The 22,503-nt window shown below is 38.0% G+C and overlaps 1 protein-coding gene across 2 annotated transcripts in view; it reads right to left on the bottom strand.

The window, feature by feature from the left end:
• Positions 1-792: 792 nt before the first annotated feature.
• The window catches only part of col4a1 (collagen, type IV, alpha 1), a 273,407-nt gene continuing 251,696 nt past the window's right edge, over positions 793-22,503 (bottom strand). For both annotated transcript variants that reach the window (XM_028799211.2, XM_051926307.1), the window contains 7 exons: positions 19,118-19,246; positions 18,741-18,839; positions 14,251-14,463; positions 12,141-12,318; positions 11,128-11,242; positions 8,336-8,508; positions 793-2,141 (listed from right to left, as the gene is read on the bottom strand). In XM_028799211.2, the coding sequence (XP_028655044.1) occupies positions 2,051-2,141; positions 8,336-8,508; positions 11,128-11,242; positions 12,141-12,318; positions 14,251-14,463; positions 18,741-18,839; positions 19,118-19,246 (998 nt within the window). In that variant the 3' untranslated portion in view covers positions 793-2,050. The remainder of the gene's footprint in view (positions 2,142-8,335; positions 8,509-11,127; positions 11,243-12,140; positions 12,319-14,250; positions 14,464-18,740; positions 18,840-19,117; positions 19,247-22,503) is intronic.

The raw sequence follows: 22,503 nt of genomic DNA on the forward strand, positions 1-22,503 counted from the left end.
TGTATCAAACTCAGGTCCGGGCTCACTGGATTAGGCCTCACCCTAGGCATCCAAAGTCCAACTCAAAAGGCTGATACAATGGAATCAGAAAGTATTCCGACCACTTCACCTTATGCACACTTTATTATGCTGTAGATTTAATTTTAAATGGATAAAGTTGCCATTTTTGCTCCTTGGCCTATGCTCAATAACCACCAATGACAAAATGAAAACATGTTTTCAGAAAAATTTGCAAATTTATTTTCCCTATGCTACTAGAGAGACGTCCCACCTGTGCCATGGACATGTCTTTTCCAGGCTGCTTAAAGATAGTGATTGTGTCTTATTGACACTTTTAACTCCTGTTGTCAGGGTTACTTGACATTACGCTAAATTCAATAGTGACACCCTGTTGTATTTACTGTTATGTCTAATAACTCAGCACATCCAGATTCAGAAAATCACAGCCTTGTATAACCAGAAAAGCACTCAAGATAGAACAATGAAAATTATGCAAGCCCTAATGCTAATGTCACTTGAGGCCACAAATCACATGGGAAAGAACACAAACTTACAGCTTTTTGCTTTAAATTCTTGGTACAAATGCAGCGTAAGGATAAAGGGGTTATTAGGGTCAGTCATAATTAAAGGCTCTGGCATCTTGCACCAGCTTCTATGCTTGTTGTTTACTTCACAACAAAAAAAAATGATGGACTATGGGAACCATGTACTCCATTTGTGTGAGCTCAGCACCCTCTAGCGGCTGTGATGTGTTACTGCCATGTTCCAACACATGACACATAGGCCTCAGCGTTTTGTACAAATCCTTTTATTAAAAACATTAATGAATGAAGTGGTTGTGCTGAAAAGGCTGAAAGATAACAGAAGACATTTTTATTTCAGTTAGATAAAAACTTTTGTGATCAACATAAAATAAATTCATAAGGAGATTAACCAGAGAGGCTGCTTTACATTTAGACTTTGGCATTTAGATTATTTGCTGGTGGAGCTTCTTGTGAAAGAAAGACAATAAATAAGCTGGTCCATTAGTATCGCCACAGTAGTACACACATTTGGATTCAAACCCTGTGGTCTCAAAAGCGTCTCTTCCTGTCTTGTAGGAGGAGAGCAGGGTGGATCAGACCACGAGCCCTTAGGCAGCATAGGGAGCCAGACGGAATGTATGGAGACCCCAGAATAGGCCTGAGAGGGGGTCAGGAAATGCAGCACCAGCGTGGGATGACCCCCCCACACACCCCCCCCCCCAGCTGTGTATTTTGATTCAGCTGCACACAACTGCTCTGCTCTGTCCAATGTGTTTTACTAGGACACAGAATGAAAGCAGTGCCATCTAATACTAGTATCAGTATCGGACACACCAATGTGGGCAGCTGCAGGCTGAATGTTACAGGCCAGTGAAGAATCACAACTGGCCACTTTAGAGAAAAACACAAAGTATATGGAACTCAGATCCTTCTGAGATTCAAAGACACATCATTCAGCATAAAAGTCTGGTTGTGGATGTCCAAGATAATTCCTTTAAGCCATTTAAGACTGTCTGTCATATAATAACTTACTTATCAACATTATGCTAGTAGAATGTGAGTAGGAATGAAGTAAACCTTAGCCCCCCCATCCCCCCCGAGTGGATTCCGGCCCAGCTGTAACTTGCAGCCTCTAGACATTAGTACACCTTTCATATAAATTATTTATATCTGTAATTTGCAGTTAAGTGGCATCGGCAAAAAGTAACACTTACTGGATATCAAAAGGTACAAAACAGGAAAGCTCAGAAGGCTTGGCAGCATACTTGGCGGCACCTTTACGTAGTTCAGACACATTTGCTTAAGAGTATAATCAGTGCAGTAAGTAAACAAAGTGCCATTCAGGATACTGAAAAAAAATACGAATGAAGTTTCCACACATCTCAAGAAGGCAGCGTGCACTGCTGTCATTCTGCAGTGTGTCCGCACATCTCTCATGTTACGGTGAGGTACTCTGGGAACTCTTACAAATAGCACCACAGTTGAGAAAGAGTCTGCTTAGAAGCTGAAGAGGCCCAGAAGCAATGTTATGTTCCCCTCATTCTCTTCATGCATACATGGCATCGGCTTACGTGAGTTCTTAAGTCTCCGGCTTTCAGCGTTGCTGGGTTGGGCTTCCTGAAATGAGAGCAATGACCACAAGGAATTAAACAAGGTAGACATGTCAAAGGAGTGTTACTTTTGATTAATCTCTTAGTACTGGCACGATGTGCTTAGGCTGACTGGTGATTCTAAAATGCCCTGGGATAAGTGAGCATATTTTGTAATAGACTGACATCTCATTTCTTGGTCCCTATGCTTTTATGATTGCTTCAGGGCCCCTGTGGTCCTGTATTGGAATTAGAGATTTCAGAAAATAAACACATGAAAGAAAAATCGTCACATAATAAATAACTTTTGATTTATATGGCATTTATCTATATTGATACTGTCCTGAAGCAAAAAATGAATCTAATACAATTTGTGTTTTTTCAGGAGGACCAGAGTTCAGCTTTGCTTCTTGTGTAGCGGTACCTCACCCATCTGAGTTTGTTCTAGGCACAGCGTTAATCGGGAACCTTCTGTAGATGTAATGTGGGTTGACAACCACTAAGTACAGTGCATCCGGAAAGTATTCACAGCGCATCACTTTCTCCACAGTTTGTTATGTTACAGCCTTATTCCAAAATGGATTAAATTCATTTTTTTCCTCAGAATTCTACATATAACACCCCATAATGACGACGTGAAAAAAGTTTACTTGAGATTTTTGCAAATTTATTAAAAATAAAAAAATTGAGAAAGCACATGTACATAAGTATTCACAGCCTTTGCCATGGAGCTTGAAATTGAGCTCAGGTGCATCCTGTTTCCCCTGATCATCCTTGAGATGTTTCTGCAGCTTAATTGGAGTCCACCTGTGGTAAATTCAGTTGGTTGGACATGATTTGGAAAGGCACACACCTGTCTATATAAGGTCACACAGTTGACAGTTCATGTCAGAGCACAAACCAAGCATGAAGTCAAAGGAATTGTCTGTAGACCTCCGAGACAGGATTGTCTCAAGGCACATATCTGGGGAAGGTTACAGAAAAATTTCTGCTGCTTTGAAGGTCCCAATGAGTACAATGGCCTCCATCATCCGTAAGTGGAAGAAGTTCAAAACCACCAGGACTCTTCTTAGAGCTGGCCGGCCATCTAAACTGAGCGATCGGGGGAGAAGGGCCTTAGTCAGGGAGGTGACCAAGAACCCGATGGTCACTCTGTCAGAGCTCCAGAGGTCCTCTGTGGAGAGAGGAGAGCCTTCCAGAAGGACAACCATTTCTGCAGCAATCCACCAATCAGGCCTGTATGGTAGAGTGGCCAGACGGAAGCCACTCCTTAGTAAAAGGTACATGGCAGCCCACCTGGAGTTTGCCAAAAGGCACCTGAAGGACTCTCAGACCATGAGAAAGAAAATTCTCTGGTCTGACGAGACAAAGATTGAACTCTTTGGTGTGAATGCCAGGCGTCACGTTTGGAGGAAACCTGGCACCATCCCTACAGTGAAGCATGGTGGTGGCAGCATCATGCTGTGGGGATGTTTTTCAGCGGCAGGAACTGGGAGACTAGTCAGGATAAAGGGAAAGATGACTGCAGCAATGTACAGAGACATCCTGGATGAAAACCTGCTCCAGAGCGCTCTTGACCTCAGACTGGGGCGACGGTTCATCTTTCAGCAGGACAACGACCCTAAACACACCGCCAAGATATCAAAGGAGTGGCTTCAGGACAACTCTGTGAATGTCCTTGAGTGGCCCAGCCAGAGCCCAGACTTGAATCCGATTGAACATCTCTGTTGAGATCTTAAAATGGCTGTGCGCCAACGCTTCCCATCCAACCTGATGGAGCTTGAGAAGTGCTGCAAAGAGGAATGGGCGAAACTGGCCAAGGATAGGTGTGCCAAGCTTGTGGCATCATATTCAAAAAGACTTGAGGCTGTAATTGCTGCCAAAGGTGCATCGACAAAGTATTGAGCAAAGGCTGTGAATACTTATGGACATGGGATTTCTCAGTTTTTTTATTTTTAATAAATTTGCAAAAACCTCAAGTAAACTTTTTTCACTTTGTTATTATGGGGTGTTGTGTGCAGAATTCTGAGGAAAAAAATGAATTTAATCCATTTTGGAATAAGGCTGTAACATCACAAAATGTGAAAAAAGTGATGCGCTGTGAATACTTTCCGGATGCACTGTATGTTCAACCTTTCTTCTGAGTGGACAAGAGAAGTTTGTTTGACCTTGAAACTATTGTGCTCCAGAAGTATCTAAGATCTTTCCCCCAAATTCCACCCCCCACCCATTATCCAACCTGCTAAATCCTAACTACAGGGTCACGGGTGTCTGCCGGAGCCAATCCCAGCCAACACAGGGCATAAGGCAGGAAACAAACCCCAGGCAGGGTGCCAGCCCACCGCAGGGCGCACACACACACACACACACAAAGCACACACTAGGGACAATGTAGGATCGCCAATGCACCTAACCTGCATGTCTTTGTGGACTGTGGGAGGAAACCGGAGTCCCAAATTACACACAACCACTTTATGTTAAAATGTAACTTAATGCCCTCTTCTGTGTTATGACATTCTTGGTATAACAGCCCTATTAAACAGCAATTAATGAAGGTGAAAATGTCCCATAAGGGTTTGTTTTGATGACTAATGCTACAATAGCCATTAAAATGTGACAAGGTGGTACAAGTTGGGGCAGACAGGATCTTTAAGCCCAGAGGTGATGGTGGTACGTAGGTAGTGTGAAAGTAAAAAGGAGTAGAAAAATGTAGACATAACTGAGAAAAATTGCACTTGAGCTTTTGGCATAGTATTTAGTTGACAGCTGGTCAGCAGATGAGCCACCCACCAGAAAGACAGGGTCCAAAGCCATATAGTAAGGCTTATTTTGACATCTGGGTTTTCTTTTTGTCCATTTTGCTACTTTGGGTGCTCCCACTGATCCCTTCCTTGTGATAATTTTGTATAACTATGTCATTCATTTTTAACAATGTTTGTGGTGGACAAATGTGGCACACTGGGGAGACATGAACAATTATACTGCTCGAAAAAAACATCTTGAGATGGCTCTCACAAAGAAAGACAAAATAAACAATCAAGTGTATTTATAGTGATTGTTTTAGGTTTACGCCATTTGTAGTCTGTAGACTGCAGTGCTTTCTTTATTACTCAATTGCCATGTACTATATTCCTAAATGATATGTTTGTTTGTTTTGAGAGAATGGTTAAGCTGAGTGTGCCCATTCTCTAGAGTGATAACATGAGCCTGCTCTGCTCTTCGTTTTAATACATTTTCATATCTTTTTGTGCCAAGTGGAATAATACTTTGTCTTTTCATTCTGACCCTGCCTTTTTCTAAATGTTACAAGTGATACGGCATAGAGTGTGAGAAATGTGAGAATTGTAATGTTTATACATTTTGATTTCAGCTGGATTGGCCAATATTGAAATGTTAGCAGCATAATGGAGTTTTCTGAGGACAGTGCTACAGATCAAGAAACTATATACCCTAACTATGTTTCATGGTGACCAATGAAAAATCAATTTTGGTCATTTTGATTGTGTTCTTAGTTTTAATTATTAATCTTTAAAGTTTAAAGTAGTTTTAAAACTCTAGTATTTTGAAACTTTTTTTCAAAGCCACTTAGTAGAATAAAGTGTGCCAGAGAACCAGATCTCTTTCTGGAACAATTGGCCAAAAAGCAGGAATCAGCCCTGGACCTAGTGCCATTCCATTCCAGGACACACTCGTGAATGCCTTTAAATTCAGTCACGATGGGCTAATTTAGAGTCGCCAGTCTATCAAACCTGTATATCTTTGTGATGTGGAAGAAACTGGAGCACTCTAAGAAAAGTATGAAATCAGCCAAAGCAGATAAGAAACCTATAAGAATCTAATTACTCAAAAATATTCATCATTCCAATACACAGTAACTAATACTTCTACTGTTTTGTTAAAGAAAATTTTAGATTTGGACTATTTCTAGAAAATGCATTTTAGTCAAAATATCTGCAAGAAGGAACTGTTTTCATCGATTTTTAATGGGGAAGTTGCTCACTTCTGCTGCCAATAAGTTTTTGTTAAGGTTACTTGTTTGCCATTGGCATTCTAAATTTTTTATAGCATAAAATATTTTTCAGACGTAAAGCTCCTGGCTCAAAGCACCATAGCTGGAGTAGATTCTGTGTAAAGTTGACATGTTCTTCATGTAACATTCCTGCCAGTTCTCACAGTCTAAACAAATGCTAGTTTAGCCACATTAATTGGTCATATGTGTGTGTGGGTGTGCTCTGCAATGTGCTACTTTCACATTTAGGGTTTGTTTCTGCTTTGTTTCTGTTGCTGCAGTGACAGGCACTGGTCACTTTGAAATATTACACTATAAAAGCAGATTTAGAAAATGAAAGACTCAGCACAATTTTTTGGGTGAAGCATTTTGTTTAGAATTACTCTCATTTAACTTTGAATGCAGGTATTACTAGAAAGTCACTGTCTGGGGACAAATTTATAGGAATCTTGTTGAGAGATCAGTACAATCAAAAAGGTAAAAAAAGGATGCTTAAAGTGTCAGGTGAGGAAAGTAAGTTACAATGTGGCTTAAGCACAAGTAACTCTTGTGACTTAATTCTTAAATGGAGAATGTTAAAGCACCACACTTGATGATAAAGCAATAAAACTGTCCTAATATGGGCAGGTTTTTCTAAACCGGTGTGCAAAAATAACAAACATTAAGTTTTAAAATTGCCATAAATATGGAAATTGAATTTGATATTAATTTCAAACCATGGGACCCCAACTCCTCAACAGATAATGACATTAGAATGATTTGTGAAGAATTGGGAAGGGAATATCCAATCTGGTTTGAATGGGAATCAGAAGAGTAGCAGAATTTGCATTCTTGACAAGTTTACATAACATTCTCAGCTTCTCTAAATCCAATCCTTAGTCATGGGCGGCCACAGTCTTTTTTGACCACAATCCCTGTAAAGCAGGAAGACAAGGTGCCAGTCCATCTCAGGGATCACTCAAGCACACATTACACTCAAATGGGGAAATTTAGAGTTATTAATTACCTTAACCTGTGTATCTTTGAAGTTGTGAGAGGAAAAATAAAAATGCCAAGGAGAAACCCTGTGCAGACACAAGATGAATGTGCAAATTTCACACAAGCAATAGCTGAGCATGGGATCAAAACCTTGGACATTAGATCTATTAAACAGCAGCACTAACCACTGTGCTGCTGATGACAAAGGTACACTTATTAAAAATGAATTCTTTCCATATACCCTTTCTAGTGTATTCAACACTTGTGACCTTCCGTGCATCTTGTCTTTCCCTGAAATTAATTAATGAGCAAACATCAGCATCTAAATAAAATGAGATTTGTTTACAGACAATGAACAACAAACTGGTATTAAAGCTGTGCTTCTTGGATGTTATTTGTTTTGTTCATTATTTAAAAAAAATTGCAGCTGCTGTCCACACTTGCCCTCTCTTTAAGAAAAGCCTGCATTCTGACATCCTAAAGAACACACAAGTAGCACAAATCTCTAAAGCTAACTTTTAAACTCTCGTCTCATACTCCTGACACAAAGACTGTTGCTGTGGCCAGCAATGCAAAAGCAGTCTTTACAGTACACTGATACTGCACAACCAATATAACAAAGCTCTTACTGATGAGCACACATTATGAAGTTCTGATGATGTGAAGGTGTTTTTGTGTTATAATTTAGTGTGACATGACATTTCTTTTCTTGTTAATAAAATTCAACAGCATAAAATGTTATTCCAATGCAGACCTCATCTCATCTCACTTTCAAACCCACTTATGCCAATTTAAGATCGTAAGTTGGAGCCTATCTCAGATAGGATGCAGCTCTGGACAGTCCATTGCAAGGCAAACACATTCACAGGCCATTTTGAAATCACCAATTAACCTTACCTGCACATCTTTGGGAATGTAGGAAGATACCAGAGAACCCAGACGAAAACCCACACAGATACGGGAATAATATTTGGATGCCTGATCTGTGCTACCCATTGCGCAGCCCCCAATCCAAACCTTTAAATACATATTGCCTAAACCAGTAGAAAGACCTTTAAATAAATATTACCTAAAGCAGTAATCAGAATAGGAAAAACTATTATTACAACTTTATGTTCCATTTAGCTAAAAAAAGGTTTTTATCTTGAGATATTATGCAAGCCTCCATTGTTTCTGTTTTTATTTTTCATATACAGAGTACTGGACAGCTGTCTAAAACTCTGTTTCATGCCCACCTGAACATGTCACCGTTGTCAATAGTTGCAAGCCAGAAGCTGTAAGAATTTGCATAGAAGTTGCATGTCCCACGGCCGTGGCATTCAATAAAGGGAGCACTGCGGAACTCTTCCAGACAGGAGCCAGGAGAGGCTAAAGCTTGTCCCGAACCCTCCGAACCGGCACTAGTGTGCTACACAAGAATTGAGAAAGAAGAATATCTGTGAGATACAACACTTTGTCTGCTTTACAATGCAATATCCTATACGTGATTTATAAAACTGCAACCAATTGGTACACTGGTTGCGAAAACTATTCATATCCTTGGACATTTTCATATTTTGCTGTGTAACAAAAATGATTTTAAAGTCATTAATCAGTACAAATCAATTTAAATAATGACAAAGAGAAAAAAAATCTAAATGGATCTAAAAATCTAAAAACAATTATAAATAAAGCTAGAAAAGAACTGAATTTATTGATTCCTTGTTCTATTGTACCCCTAACTGTACCCCCGAAGTACAGTTTCTAATAAAAACAGAATATAAACAGAAAGGAACATTTAAGGTAAATCTGGGAAAAGCCCAAATGTTAAAAGTTAAAAAAGTGAGAATTCCCAGAAGAAAAGATAATTTCACTATGATGAAATGAACAAAATATGGCATTAGTGTGGGTCAATATAGACCATGAAGGTCTCAAAAACACTTGTTGGGGAGTCCATCAAGAAGCCAATGGAATATTGAGGGATTAAAGTCTTGGCCCTGATACGAGACACTATGAGAAATAAAAAACCACAATTATTTAATAAATTCTGGGTAGAGAGGCAGAAATAAAACTCGCATCAAACAACAATTCTGGGTGGTACACAGACAGAATACAAATGATTCCATGGTCCAGTGTGTCCAAAACTGATACTTATAGTACAAAAACTACAGGACTATGTCTACCACTGTTATAACATAATACAACAGCTTTGGATCGTCAATCCCACTATGCAGCATGATGGTGGTAGCATTATGCTATGAGGATGCTTTTTAGTATCTAGGTCTGATTAGTTGCAAAATGTTTTAATAAAATGCATTAACAGCACAGTGAATACTTTGTATGTCCCTGGTACTAAGGATCACAATGTAGCAATGAAAACAAACCACAACCACTCAGTATTACACCACCACCTCCAGCACTTTCTTATGACTCCTGGCAAAGTGGTTATCACCATATCCTAGCATTCTTATGAGTAGGAATCTGGTGGATGCTCTCTTCTAGTATTCAGCATTTCTTAGCTCACTGTAACTGCTTCTTTTTTCCGTATAGTCTAGTTGGGTTAATAGCTGCCAGGCACCATCTGTGACAAAGTACAACATTTTATACATTCTGCTATTCCATCCTTCTTTGTTTTCATCTGTCTCCAGCTCTGCTGCGTTGTCAGTTGTTGTGGTATCTCTGTATTTCCTTTCTTTAAACACTTTTTAACTTGCTTTCATTCTTTTATCTAGTTTCTGCAATGTATGGCATTTAATGCAAAGCTGCCCAAAAGCCATTGTCTATTCAATCAGTCTGGGGCCGTGGTCTTCCAATGTTTACTTCTCTTCAATCAGGCCTGATTATTAATGACATTATTTCTGCCTCTAAAAATCCTAATCATCAATACAGTTTAAACTGAATTTTGTAAATTTGCTATGGGCCTTTCTTTCCAAGTCACCTGGAACCCCTTTTATGTTTGGGGAATGGCCCACAGTCTCTGCCTTTTGGTGAGTTGTGCTGCAGATTCTTTCATCTATCCTCTCTGGTGACATCCCTTTCACTCCTCAAGTCTTTGTTCTCCTTGACCTTTCTCCTTTTTCTTTCCTCTTTCCAGCAGGTACGGTTCTCATTTGGCACAACTTGCACATAGTTATTCTTAGCCAATTGTATGAAATCGCTTGATTTTCCATTCCTGCATTTTTGGAAATCCTCCTTTCTCAACCTAATGTTACTTGAATCATCTTCTGCAAGAGTTACTGCTAAAGTCAGCTCCAGTATTTTAAATTGGCAGTCCTGTTTGCATCTTGTACACATTGTCATGGATGAGCTTGCATAGTTTTCTTTTCTTTTTTTAATACATTCTGTGACCACTAAGATCTCATTCTTTTTTTTCACTACTTCTGGTTACTTTAGGCTGTAAAGTGGGTACTGGGGATGCAATATGGTGGGTATTCACACTTTGATGTTTTCAATGGTTGACTGATGATTTGCACTGCTTTTTACTGGATATTTATTTAATAAAAACTAGATCACAAAAATGTTATGCATTTTAATATTACCCTTTTGACACCTCTGTGGCAGACAGTAGCTTGTCTGTTATCCTGCATTAAGCCGTGACAGCTTCAAGTGACCACTTCCATCAGGGACCGGTTTCAGATTGATTACCACCGACTGAAAGTTTTTCGGTTGGTTTGAACTCTCAATGCACTCAAACACCATTGTGCAGTACATCTGGTGTCAGCTACCAGTTTTGTTCAAAACCACTTGCATTTTTTGATGCACAATCTCCCTTAGATCTACATGTAGACACAACCACTTGGTATTTGTGGAATGCATCTAAAATCAAATGCAATCAGACCATGCAGTGGTCATAGAATCTGCACATCTTTTTCTAGCACAATGATTGCTCAGAATTCCTTTTCAAACTGTATATATAATCTAAAGGTTTTATACTTGTAAGCCAGAAGAGTTCTAAGTGCTTCCTCATAAAATACGGGATTAAAGATGTTGTACAGTTTGTAACTTCTTAAATCTTTATAAGGAAGAAGACATAGGAATAAGTACACACCATAACAAAGGAGTATCCAATCCACAAGGAATCCCAGCCAGATGGACATGGAGGAATTTGGATAGTCTGACTGTGCACAGCAATCACCATGGCTGGGGCTTCACAGACTGAGCACCTAGAAAAAAAGGGCATGTGCTATGTCAAGAAGGTAGCGTTAATGGGAGTAAAAATTCAGCCACTTTTCACTTGTGATTTCACTGACACCTGTGATCAAGAACAATACGATTTTTTATACAACACAAATGCTGCACTTTACTTGCTGCATTCTTGTGCTCTGTTATGATTAGTCTGAACACTAACATACATCTACAAATGTAAATTCTCATTGATAGGCACAATATTTAGTAAATAATAAATATGCTTTTTGGGGATTAATCTAAAAACATTAAAAAACTAAGAAGGACACCTAAATAATTTATTTCAGATGAAAAGACCACTGATAAATTGTTTAAAGTCAGGTGAAGCAGGAACTTTAATACTTTGCTAGCTGAGTGTCATGAAGCCTTGTAAAGATATTTTATCTCACACCACTAAGTGCTTGAGTTTTCTGCATTTTGACCTAATGCACACTTTGTGTTGTACATTTATTGCTTTCATTAACCCCATATCTTGAGAGCACATGGCAAAGGATTACTTTCTTGCAAAGTTTTTTAGATTAAGTATCAAGACCAATGAAGGATTTTTGGAATAAGACTAAATCACTGTCAGACTAGCATGGTTGTTTCAATACCAGGTTACCACTAGATTCCATGGGCAACATAAAAATCAAGGTGGGTAGGCAAAATGGGTCTGATACATTAACAGTTAATTTAAGAGATACACTATTGTAGTAGAACACTAGTGAATTAGGAAACTATAAATTGTGAGTGGAAAAAAAAGAACAAAAATGAGAATACAAGTACTACTGTAAGTGGCTAAAGAAGTTGTAGGCCACTGTATCTGTAGAACATTTTATACCCAAAGTAACAAATTTTGGAAGGTGCATGGTGTATTGAGCAACACTGCTGTCCTACCTGCTGATAAATGGCTTGATGTTTTCACCAGTTATTGGTGCCATATTCATTGGCATTGGTTCCGGAGATGATAGCCAATATGAGTAGTCATTTCTTGATGCAAAATTGCAAACATTGTTAATGTTGCAGAACAAAAATGGCATTGGACTAAACTTGCGGAGGCAGCTTCCAGCAGTACCTGGGGCCAAAAACAAAACAAAGGAAATAGGCATCACTGCTACTCTGAGAATGAGAGGCTAGAAGATGAGCTGTATTTATTTATTTATAAAGTGCTTATTATACAGAAACTGTAAAGGTCTAAAGAGAAATAAAGCAAAACAGAAGAACAAGATACAAACTGCTGTCACATGTAAGATAATTAGTAGCTGAAAGACTGGAAATCACAAACAATAATTGAAAATTAGAATATAAAAATACCAAACCAAAAAAAGGCTATTCTAAAAATAATCCATTCATCCATCCATTCTCTGAATCCACTTATCCAGAGAAGGGCTGAAGCGAAACTGGGGCTTATTTCTGCAAGGATTGGGTGCAAGGCAGGAGCAATCCCTGGATAGGGCATCAGTCCATGGTAAGGTGACCACACACACACACACACATACACACATGGGGTCAACATAGCATTGCCAATCCACCTAACACAATTCTAGAAATAAGTTTTTAAATTAATCCTTTTCAAATTTAAGGAAGAACATGTTAGACTAAGGTACACTTATAGAAAACACCAAAAGAGTAGCACTTCTGTCTTAAGGATAAAACATTTTCTATTCAAATTTCACACTTGGTCACTATCTGTGTGGCGTATGCACAATTTCCTGGTGTCTGTGTGGGGTTTTCTCTGGGTACTATGGTTTTCTTGTCACATCTGACAAGCTTGTGTCAAAAAGGCAGACACTTGTAAAGGAATTTTGTTTGAATATAAGTGAGCCTTGGCATGGACTGGTGCCTAATCCTGCATTTGTTATTGCCTTGCACTAGTTGCTGCTCTGCCACCCATGATCCAGACATGGATTTTCAGAATGCAGGAGACGTTGTTTTCAGTTTGGGCTGAATTTAGTTCTACCTAGCGATCATTATACACCATTACATGTGAAGTTTTTCATTCCTTCTCATTATTTTGTGGTAAAGATCACTGTCTGAAAGAGGACATCAGCTGGGCTTCTGCCTCTAAAATTAGAGATGTTCTGATATCGTCGCTTATTTTCAATGAAATCAAATGGTATAAGATGTATGATCCATCATAGACTAAATAACATAAAAATAAATTGCACCACCCTACAAATTTAGGGATTGCTAAACAAATGTCAAGAAAGAGTGCTAGCTCAAGTTTATGCAGCCAGTGTCCCAGAATGAAATGTTGTAAGAACTTTAAATTAATACAGGTAGCAAGATGTGTTTTAATACTAGTAGTAAGTATGCCCAGTAAATAGCCCACAGAAAATGGCAGGAAGCCTAGGATTGGTTCTGAATACCACACTATTTAAGAAGGCACTGTAGATTAGTGGGTCCAGGAGTTTGGCTCCAACATTGCCCAGGGGCTTAACCTCAGCATACAAATGCATGTACACAGCTGTTGTCTGCTTTGCATGCATGCCTTAAGAGCTAGGATGAGCAGTAATGCAAAATCTAAACTGGTTTGAAGTTGAAGAGACCAGAATGTACTTTTTTGCAGGGTAGTTAAGGTGATTTAGGCCTTTTACCTTTTAATCTGTATTTCTCCCTGTTTACATGTGGGTGATTAAGTCCAGCTGATTACCTAAAGGACTAATTTATTCTCCATAGCCTGATCCAGTGGGGTAGCTAGAATATAAGGTTATAAGGCCTTTTATTTTTTTAATTTGCATTTCCCCCTGTAATTAATACTCCTCTGTACTTTCTGCAAGTAAAACTTTCTAGCCACTTTAAAGTGGACTGGATATTCTTCTTGAAGAATCTGTGTTACATTGTCTAGAGGCTGAGAGGCTTATCTTGCAGCTTGCTGACATTCAGAGGCACACACACACACACAGAGTTTATGAGACAATATATGCAAAACAACACAAAAATGATCAATTAGTAAACAGTTAATGAGTCTTAAAGCAGGACCTTTCTGTCCAAGAGTGATACTGACCAAGATCCTGACCATGTGCTCTTTCATTGCCTTGCACATACAGCAGAGAGTAGCCATCATAAACGCGAACTGTTCCTATTGGACATTCTGGCAGTTCTATTGTCTGACTGTGTCTGGTAACTAAGAAGCCATGTGCTATAGATGAAGGTCCAGGTGGTCCTCCTGGGCCTGGGGGTCCATCAGGCCCTGGTGGACCTTGATTTCCTCTTGGTCCTAAAATAAAAGGCAAAAAATAAAGGATAATATACCAGTACATGTATAAAAGATACCAGGCATTAAAATTGTCATTCATTACAACTATTTATTCTAAAAAGTAACTGCGCTTAATATAAAAATACACTTTATGCATCCAAGTGATTCTCAGCTCTTTTTCCACCCTTAACTCCACAAACAAAATGCATTTTAATTTCAGCCTTGACATGATGATATATTTCAAAATTGTGTGAAAATGTATCAAAACCTTAATAGGAACAGGACATCTGAAACATATAGTGTCAGCAGTAAACAATTCTTTTTTGTCTACTACAGTATTTGGTTACAAGATGCTTTAATAATATTACCAAATCTTGGACTCAAATCTAACTGAAATAGGTGAGATATGACACATGGTTACAGTTAAATACACACATGAAAATGCATATGTCTCTATTATATAAAAAAAATCCTGAGACGAGATGAGACTTTTTCCAAGAGATTTTTTCAAGTCCCGCACATGCGGAAGATGAAAACATCACCTTACAATATCCCAAAGAATAACTACAACTGTTAACACCATCCGGTCTTCCACCGCCTGAATTACTGTTGAAAGAAGAATGTATCCCATAAAGGTAATGTAGTACATCTGCCCTGGATAACACTAGAAAACAAAGGAGATCTTGATATGCCATTCGTATTAAAACGTTAACCGTTTCCTGTTAGAATAGCTTTTGCAATGACAATTAACAAATCAGAGACAAACATTCGAAAAAGTCGGTTTATTTATTAGAGAGATAGAAACGAAATTCTCTCACGGGGAGTTATATGTTGCATTGTCACGATGAAAGTCCAAACACAAAATCAAAACTCAATACGATATTGACGAAAATTTAATTTAAAAAATTTTAAATTTGAAGTTTTACAGTAAAAATGTATGTTTAAAAAATATTTGCTTGTTAATTTCAAAGCCAAACAGGATGAAATTGTATAACGCAATGAAAAACTCTAATGCAACATGAAACATAATTTACTTTCTAATGATTATGTTTTACTATTTTTCAATATAGTTAATTATTTGCTCTAATGTAAAATAGTTAGTTCTATTATGCATATGTAACGATTCCATTAAAATAATCTGTTTATAGTATACATCCGCATCCCCATACGCAAGAGGCAGAACTGCAAAGTGGCCTGCGTGTAATGCTGGCCCGGGGGTTGGCGAGTGAAGGGAGCAGATGGCAAAGCCCCCTAGCATACATATATTATAATAACACAACATGACACAGTTTCTTGTATGTCTCCCATTTAGTATATACAGCAGCATCTGCTATGTATCTGTTGAATACAGCTTCTATCTTTTGGTTATTAACATGTTATGCTTAATTCTAATACTGTCACAACAAAAGTATTACATACTAGCACAGCCAAACACCAGCTTACAGAAATTAACTTAATGGTACAATGGGAAGTCCGTCTGTTTTGATAGCGTTGTGCATTTACAAACATCTGTTCACTGGATATGCTAGCCCTTACGCCCCTCTTTCTTTGTAAGTCTTATTGCCTTTATTCACTGGAGATTCTAACCCTTACAGCCATGTTTCTTTGTGCTTCTTGTGCCCTTTTTTCACCAGATATGCTAGCCCTTACATTCATCTTTCATTGCATTTCTTGTTTCCCCTGTATATCCCCCTCTTGTGGATGCTGGACAACATTACGTTGGGGTACTGACTCTGGACGTTTAATCGCTTTATATATACTGTATGTAGAAATGACTGAGCAGCTAAACACAACTACATGGTATTGTTGATGTCTACTCATAAATGCTCCAACATGTTGCTTGAAAAATGTTTCATAAAATCTGTTGTTTGTTTTCATAGACACAAGTACATAAGTAATGGCCTTGGCTAAAAATACAATCCAATCAAGCCTGCCCTTTTTCAGCCCCTAAATGTTGTGCTGATGGTATTTTTTTTGTGTTGTGTGCTAATGCTGAGACTGCCCATGCACTACAGGTATAGAGATTAGGAACCTTCCATATTTTATGGAATGTTCCCCAACCTACCCTACAACAGGTATATACAACACACAAAATAAATGATAAACAGAACAAGGATTAAGTAAATATAAATTATGAATGGGTTCATATATAATTGATAAACAGATAAATAATCCATAGCACCCACATCAGATTAAAAATAGAAAATTCAAACATCCGTTGTATAAAATGTTTTTCAAAATGCATTACCTGTACTCATCGCACCACATCTGAAGCTATGAATTTGTGTTATGGTTTACTGGAAGTTGCTTGGTTGCATTTTTTGAAATACAGTATGATTAATATATTGTTTATTACTTGTTTATTGTAACATTATTGCTATGACAATATAATTTTGTATTCTGTATTTAGATGTTCGCCATCATTTAGTAATAATTTTGCATGAAATATTGTTTTCTATTGCTATGCCTATTGCCGGTCATGTAAAATGGAGGCTGTGTGATAATTTAAGTCATCTTGTCCCACCTACAAAAGATGGAATTGCACAGCTTTTGTATCCTTGTGTTGTATCCGACTAAAACAAACTTTGCTGTAGGAGAGTCAAAAGGAAATTGCCAGGTCTTTGATTATGACCTTCATTTCTGGTTTTGGTGCTGTAGTTTTCTTTAGTCTTTTTTGATATTTAAACTTTTAGCCTGTGCTCTGACAAAGTTCTTGATTTTTCCCCTACATCTGATTTCCATAGTTTGGAGTAAATCTAAAAAAATATTGAAAAATTTCAATTGGCTTTATCCAAGGTGACTTACAAGATCAGGATACATTGCAGCTATTTGCAGGTATTTTTATACTTGGAGCGCAGACAAGTTAAGTAACTTTCTTATGGTTGCAAACTGAGTCTTTGGCAAGGATTGAACTGGCAGCCTTATAGTGCCTTAGCCACTACACCATACACCAGCAATTCTACAATATTACATAATACTTCTGAATATGCATTTTGTATACTTCAAGTTGTATTTTGTCTAGTTCTTTGTATTTGGTTTGTCATGGCCCATTCTGACTATATGACTGCTTTTTTGTGTCAAAGCTACCTTCTTTTCATTGTGAGATCTACTACTCAAACCTCATCTTCTTTGTGACCTTGAACCCAAGAGGTTCTATTACACATATAGAGGTGATATGGTAGAAAAAAGTAAAAATATATAATGGTAATACAGAACAACACTAGTCTGAGGTGACACAGCAAACTTGTCCTAGAGGGGACATCATCACTCCAAAATAATTCAAAGACACCAAAGTACCTTACAGCATGTCAGGAAAATCACCTGTTCAATAAAAATACACATATACAAGCGACATAAAGAAACTCAGCCTTAATCAAATTGAATGGCCAATTTAATTCAGGTGGTTAATACTACCTATTACTTATAAAAACAAAATTCAAATAACAATATAAAAATGCAAGGAAGTTGATATTGTTCACACATTTAACAAACCCTTTCTATTTAATTTATGTAAGTAAGTAGAAATAGCATCATTAGTTCTGATTAACATTAATATTTTTTTTCTTTTCAGCAATGGGTGACAGGTAGCCACTTGATTCTAATTTGAGGTTCACACAATTCAGTCTAACTAACAAGCCTGTGAGCAAGCCTTTGGAAGTCACCTGGGATAACAAACACACTCCACACATATTGGAAGCAGACCTAAGCACTTGAGGGCATGTCTTAAATCACATGTTAATGAAATCAGAGTTGTATAACAAACAGCTTGACATAAATCCTGCAGTCAGCAAATCCGTCAGGATCATAATACAGTTTTATATATTTCTCATTAAAAACTTTTGTGTTGTGGTTCTATAGAAGATATGTATTTCTGCATTCATTTCACTTAAGCCCTATGCCACAGTCAAGTAATTAAATGAACACGTAGGCTGACTACCACCCAATTACAAGAGTGCAATATCACACACAGTGAAATCATGAAACCTCAAAAAAAAGTTGTTATATTTGAACATCTTCAACTAGAGAGAGGTAGTACGCATAACTTACAAAGGACAGTCAGGAATGCAGTAAACTGTTAAAATGCATGAATCTATGAATCCTGTCGTTTGAAATACGACCCAAATTCTTGTGAAGGTATTACACATTTTGTAACCTATAATATGTTTTGTTGTTTGCACAGCACATGTTATGCTCACAAAGTGCTACTGTTCTACATTCATTTTCAGACCTAATAAACACCAACCCAAAATGCTATTCTGTACAACTCTCTAAATATGTCTTTTTTTTCTAGTACAAACCTATGGGGCCTACTGGTCCAGGTTCTCCTTTAGCTCCATGTAGCCCATCAAATCCAGGGATTCCATCCTCTCCTGGTCGACCACCAGCTCCAGGCACCCCTGTGAATTAGGTTTTGTGAGTATGCTAAAATGTACATATTGCAATGATATTCTTTAGTAGTAAACAGTCTACATAACATTACTCCATATCCAACTGAAGAATTTAGCATACAGTTCCGCACAAAATTCAATTATTTCTTTATCAACTACAAAACAAGATGGTATCACAGATTTCAATTAGATTTATGGTGCTAGGTGAGTGGGAATCAAAGTGAAAGTCCAGATATTTACTTAAAGAACAATGAAACAGATCAAATGCATCCTCCTTTTTTAGCTACCTTGTGTTCCTTTAAGACCTGGAAAACCTTGCGATCCTGGTAGACCTTGTGGGCCCTGAGGACCAGGCAGACCAATGTCACCTTTAATAATAATAGTTGGTCCAGGTGGCCCAGGGGAACCAACAACACCTGTAAGGGAGAAACCAATGACACTATTAATCAGATTAAAAATACAGTTCAAATGTAACAAAAATTTAATTTCTGTGAAAGATCTCATGAAGATACGAGTCACACAAAGACTGCAAGGATGATAAGCCAAATACACAAAGGAAAACAGGGAACATATTCTAAACATTCAGACTGTCTAAAGAGTCTCCTCTTATATAGAAACACATTCTATGTGATTTGAGACTGTGATGAGCAGTCAGTAAAAAAGGTAACATATACACTATTGGCCAGCAAAAGCATTCACTAACAAAGCTCCTGAAACCTTAATACATAGTATGTAACAAAGACAAGTGTGTACCCTGATGACCATCTCCAAAGATAATGATGATTTCTGCATGTACACACAAGATAGTGCTGCATAGGCTTAAAAAATAAGTCTAATTAAAAACAAGTATCTGGTGTGTGATAACCAAGCTTACTTTGAAAATCTACTTACTAGACACAAGTGATACAAAGAACACATGTGCTACTGTTTTGCACAAATCCTATGGTATGTAGCTTATATAATAAATCTTTGTAAAGTAATTGTCTTCTACAAAAATAACCCTTATTTGGGCAGCTTTCTTGATCTTTTCTTAACCTATTCTCAATGATGATTGCATATTTTCTTGGAAAGTGCACTGTTGTCTACATTCAGTGCAATCATTTAGGCAGACTATGCAGCAACATATCAATTTTACATCAGCTTTACTATTATTAGAGAACTGCTCAGTAATATTTATCTTTAGCACACATTAAACTGATTCAAGTGCAATATATTTCAAATGGCAAATTACTTCCATTTTTTTTTTGCTAGTAGTGGATGTTTGTGACAGTGATATGCTTTAAGTGTTGTCTGTAATCTTGTCTAATGCATATACAGAAAGGCTGACATTCTTGTCCTTAAAACAGTGTTTCTATATATTAGTCATTCACTGGCATGATTGAAACAGGAATATAACATGTTTATGGTATGCACTTCACCTCCTGAGTTTACTTTTCTTTCTACTTCCAAATGATACTCCCAGATTAGCAAAATGTCTGTTTAAAACAAGGGACAGATCAAAGAAAAGTGCACAGATATGTGCAAAATTGGCGTAAGCACCAGAGGCTAAAGATTATGGTAAAAAGGCCTTTGTTAGACTTAAGTGATGCTAATAGGGATGCTCAGGGATCAGTGCTGCTGCTTCTAGTACTGTATATATATATATATATATATATATATATATATATATATATATATATATATATATATATATATATATATATATATATATATATATATATATATATATATATACAGTATATATATATATATATATATATATATATATATATATACATACATACATACAGTATATATATATATATATATATATATATATATATATATATATATATACTGTATATATATAATATACTGTTCAAAACAATTAAAGGAACACTTTTTAATCAGAGTATAGCATTAAGTCAATGAAACTTCTGGGCGATTGATTTGGTCAGTTAAGTAGCAGATGGAGTTTGTTAATCAGTTTCCGCTGCTTTGGTGTTAATGAAATTAACAACTGGTGCACTAGAGGGGCAACAATGAGATGACCCCCAAAACAGGAATGGTTTAACAGGTGGAGGCCACTGACACTTTTCCCTCCTCATCTTTTCTGACTGTTTTTCAGTAGTTTTGTATTTGGCTACGGTCAGTGTCACTACTGGTAGCATGAGGCGACACCAGGACCCTACAGAGGTTGCACAGGTAGTCCAACTTCTCCAGGATGGCACATCAATATGTGCCATTGCCAGAAGGTTTGCAGTGTCTCCATGCACAGTCTCAAGGGCATAGAGGAGATTCCAGGAGACAGGCAGTTACTCTAGGAGAGCTGGGCAGAGCTGTAGAAGGTCCTTAACCCACCAGTAGGACCGGTATCTGCTCCTTTGGGCAAGGAGGAACAGGATGAGCACTGCCAGAGCCCTCCAAAATGACCTCCAGCAGGCCACTGGTGTGAATGACTCTGACCATCAGAAACAGACATCATGAGAGTGGCCTGAGGGCCTGATGTCCTCTAGTGGGCCCTGTGCTCACTGCCCGGCATCATAGAGCTCGATTGGCATTTGCCTTAGAATACCAGAATTGGCAGGTCCACCACTGACGCCCTGTGCTTTTCACAGATGAGAGCAGGTTCACCCTGTGCACATGTGACAGACGTGAAAGGGTCTGGAGAAGCCATGGAGAACGTTATGCTGCCTATAATATCATTCAGCATGACTGGTTTGGTGGTGGATCAGTGGTGCAATATAAATAAAATTTATTATTATTATTATGGTACACCTGGGGAGACATATCCATGGAGGGACGCACAGTCCTCTACAGGCTAGACAACGGCACCTTGACTGCCATTAGTATCGGGATGAAATCCTTGGACCCATTGTTAGACCCTATGCTGGTGCAGTGGCTCCTGGGTTCCTCCTGGTGCACAACAATGCCCAGCGTCATGTGGTAAGAGTATGCAGGCAGTTCCTAGAGGATGAAGGAATTGATACGATTGAGTGGCCCCCACGCTCGCCTGACCTAAATCCAATAGAACACCTTTGGGTCATTATGTTTCGGTACATCCGACGTCGCCAGGTTACACCTCAGACTGTCCAGAAGCTCAGTAATGCCCTGGTCCAGGTCTGGGAGGAGATTCCCCAGGACATCATCCGTCATCTCATTAGGACATTGTCAGGCATGCAAACAAGCATGTGGGGGCCATACAAACTACTGAGTACGATTTGGAGTTGATGGAATGAAATTTCGGCAAAAAGGACTTGACTGCCTGCCGCATCATTTTTTCCCTTTGATTTTCGGGGTGTCTTTGAATTCAGCCCTCTGTGAGTTGATAATTTTCATTTCCATCAAACAATGCAGCATCCTTTCATTCCTAACACATTACCCAGTCCATATCAGTATAGATATCCAGTATGATTTTTTTCCCATTGAGATCTGATATGTTTTCAAAGTGTTTCTTTAATTTTTTGAGCAGTTTATATAGACGATACCACATTCAGCAGAATTTCAGATAAACTAGAATCAGCTAAATCATTACTGTTGAAGCTGGACAGAATTGTGATTTGGGGAGACTAATGGCAGATGACATTTAATGTACAGTAAATAAATGTAATGTGCTACACCTGGAAAGTATAAATGTTAAGGGAACAATAAGGGGTATGAAAGGAAAATGGGCCTAAAAATATACATTATAAGA

This window comes from Erpetoichthys calabaricus, chromosome 4 (assembly GCF_900747795.2).
Source record: "Erpetoichthys calabaricus chromosome 4, fErpCal1.3, whole genome shotgun sequence".
Lineage (NCBI taxonomy): Eukaryota > Metazoa > Chordata > Cladistia > Polypteriformes > Polypteridae > Erpetoichthys > Erpetoichthys calabaricus.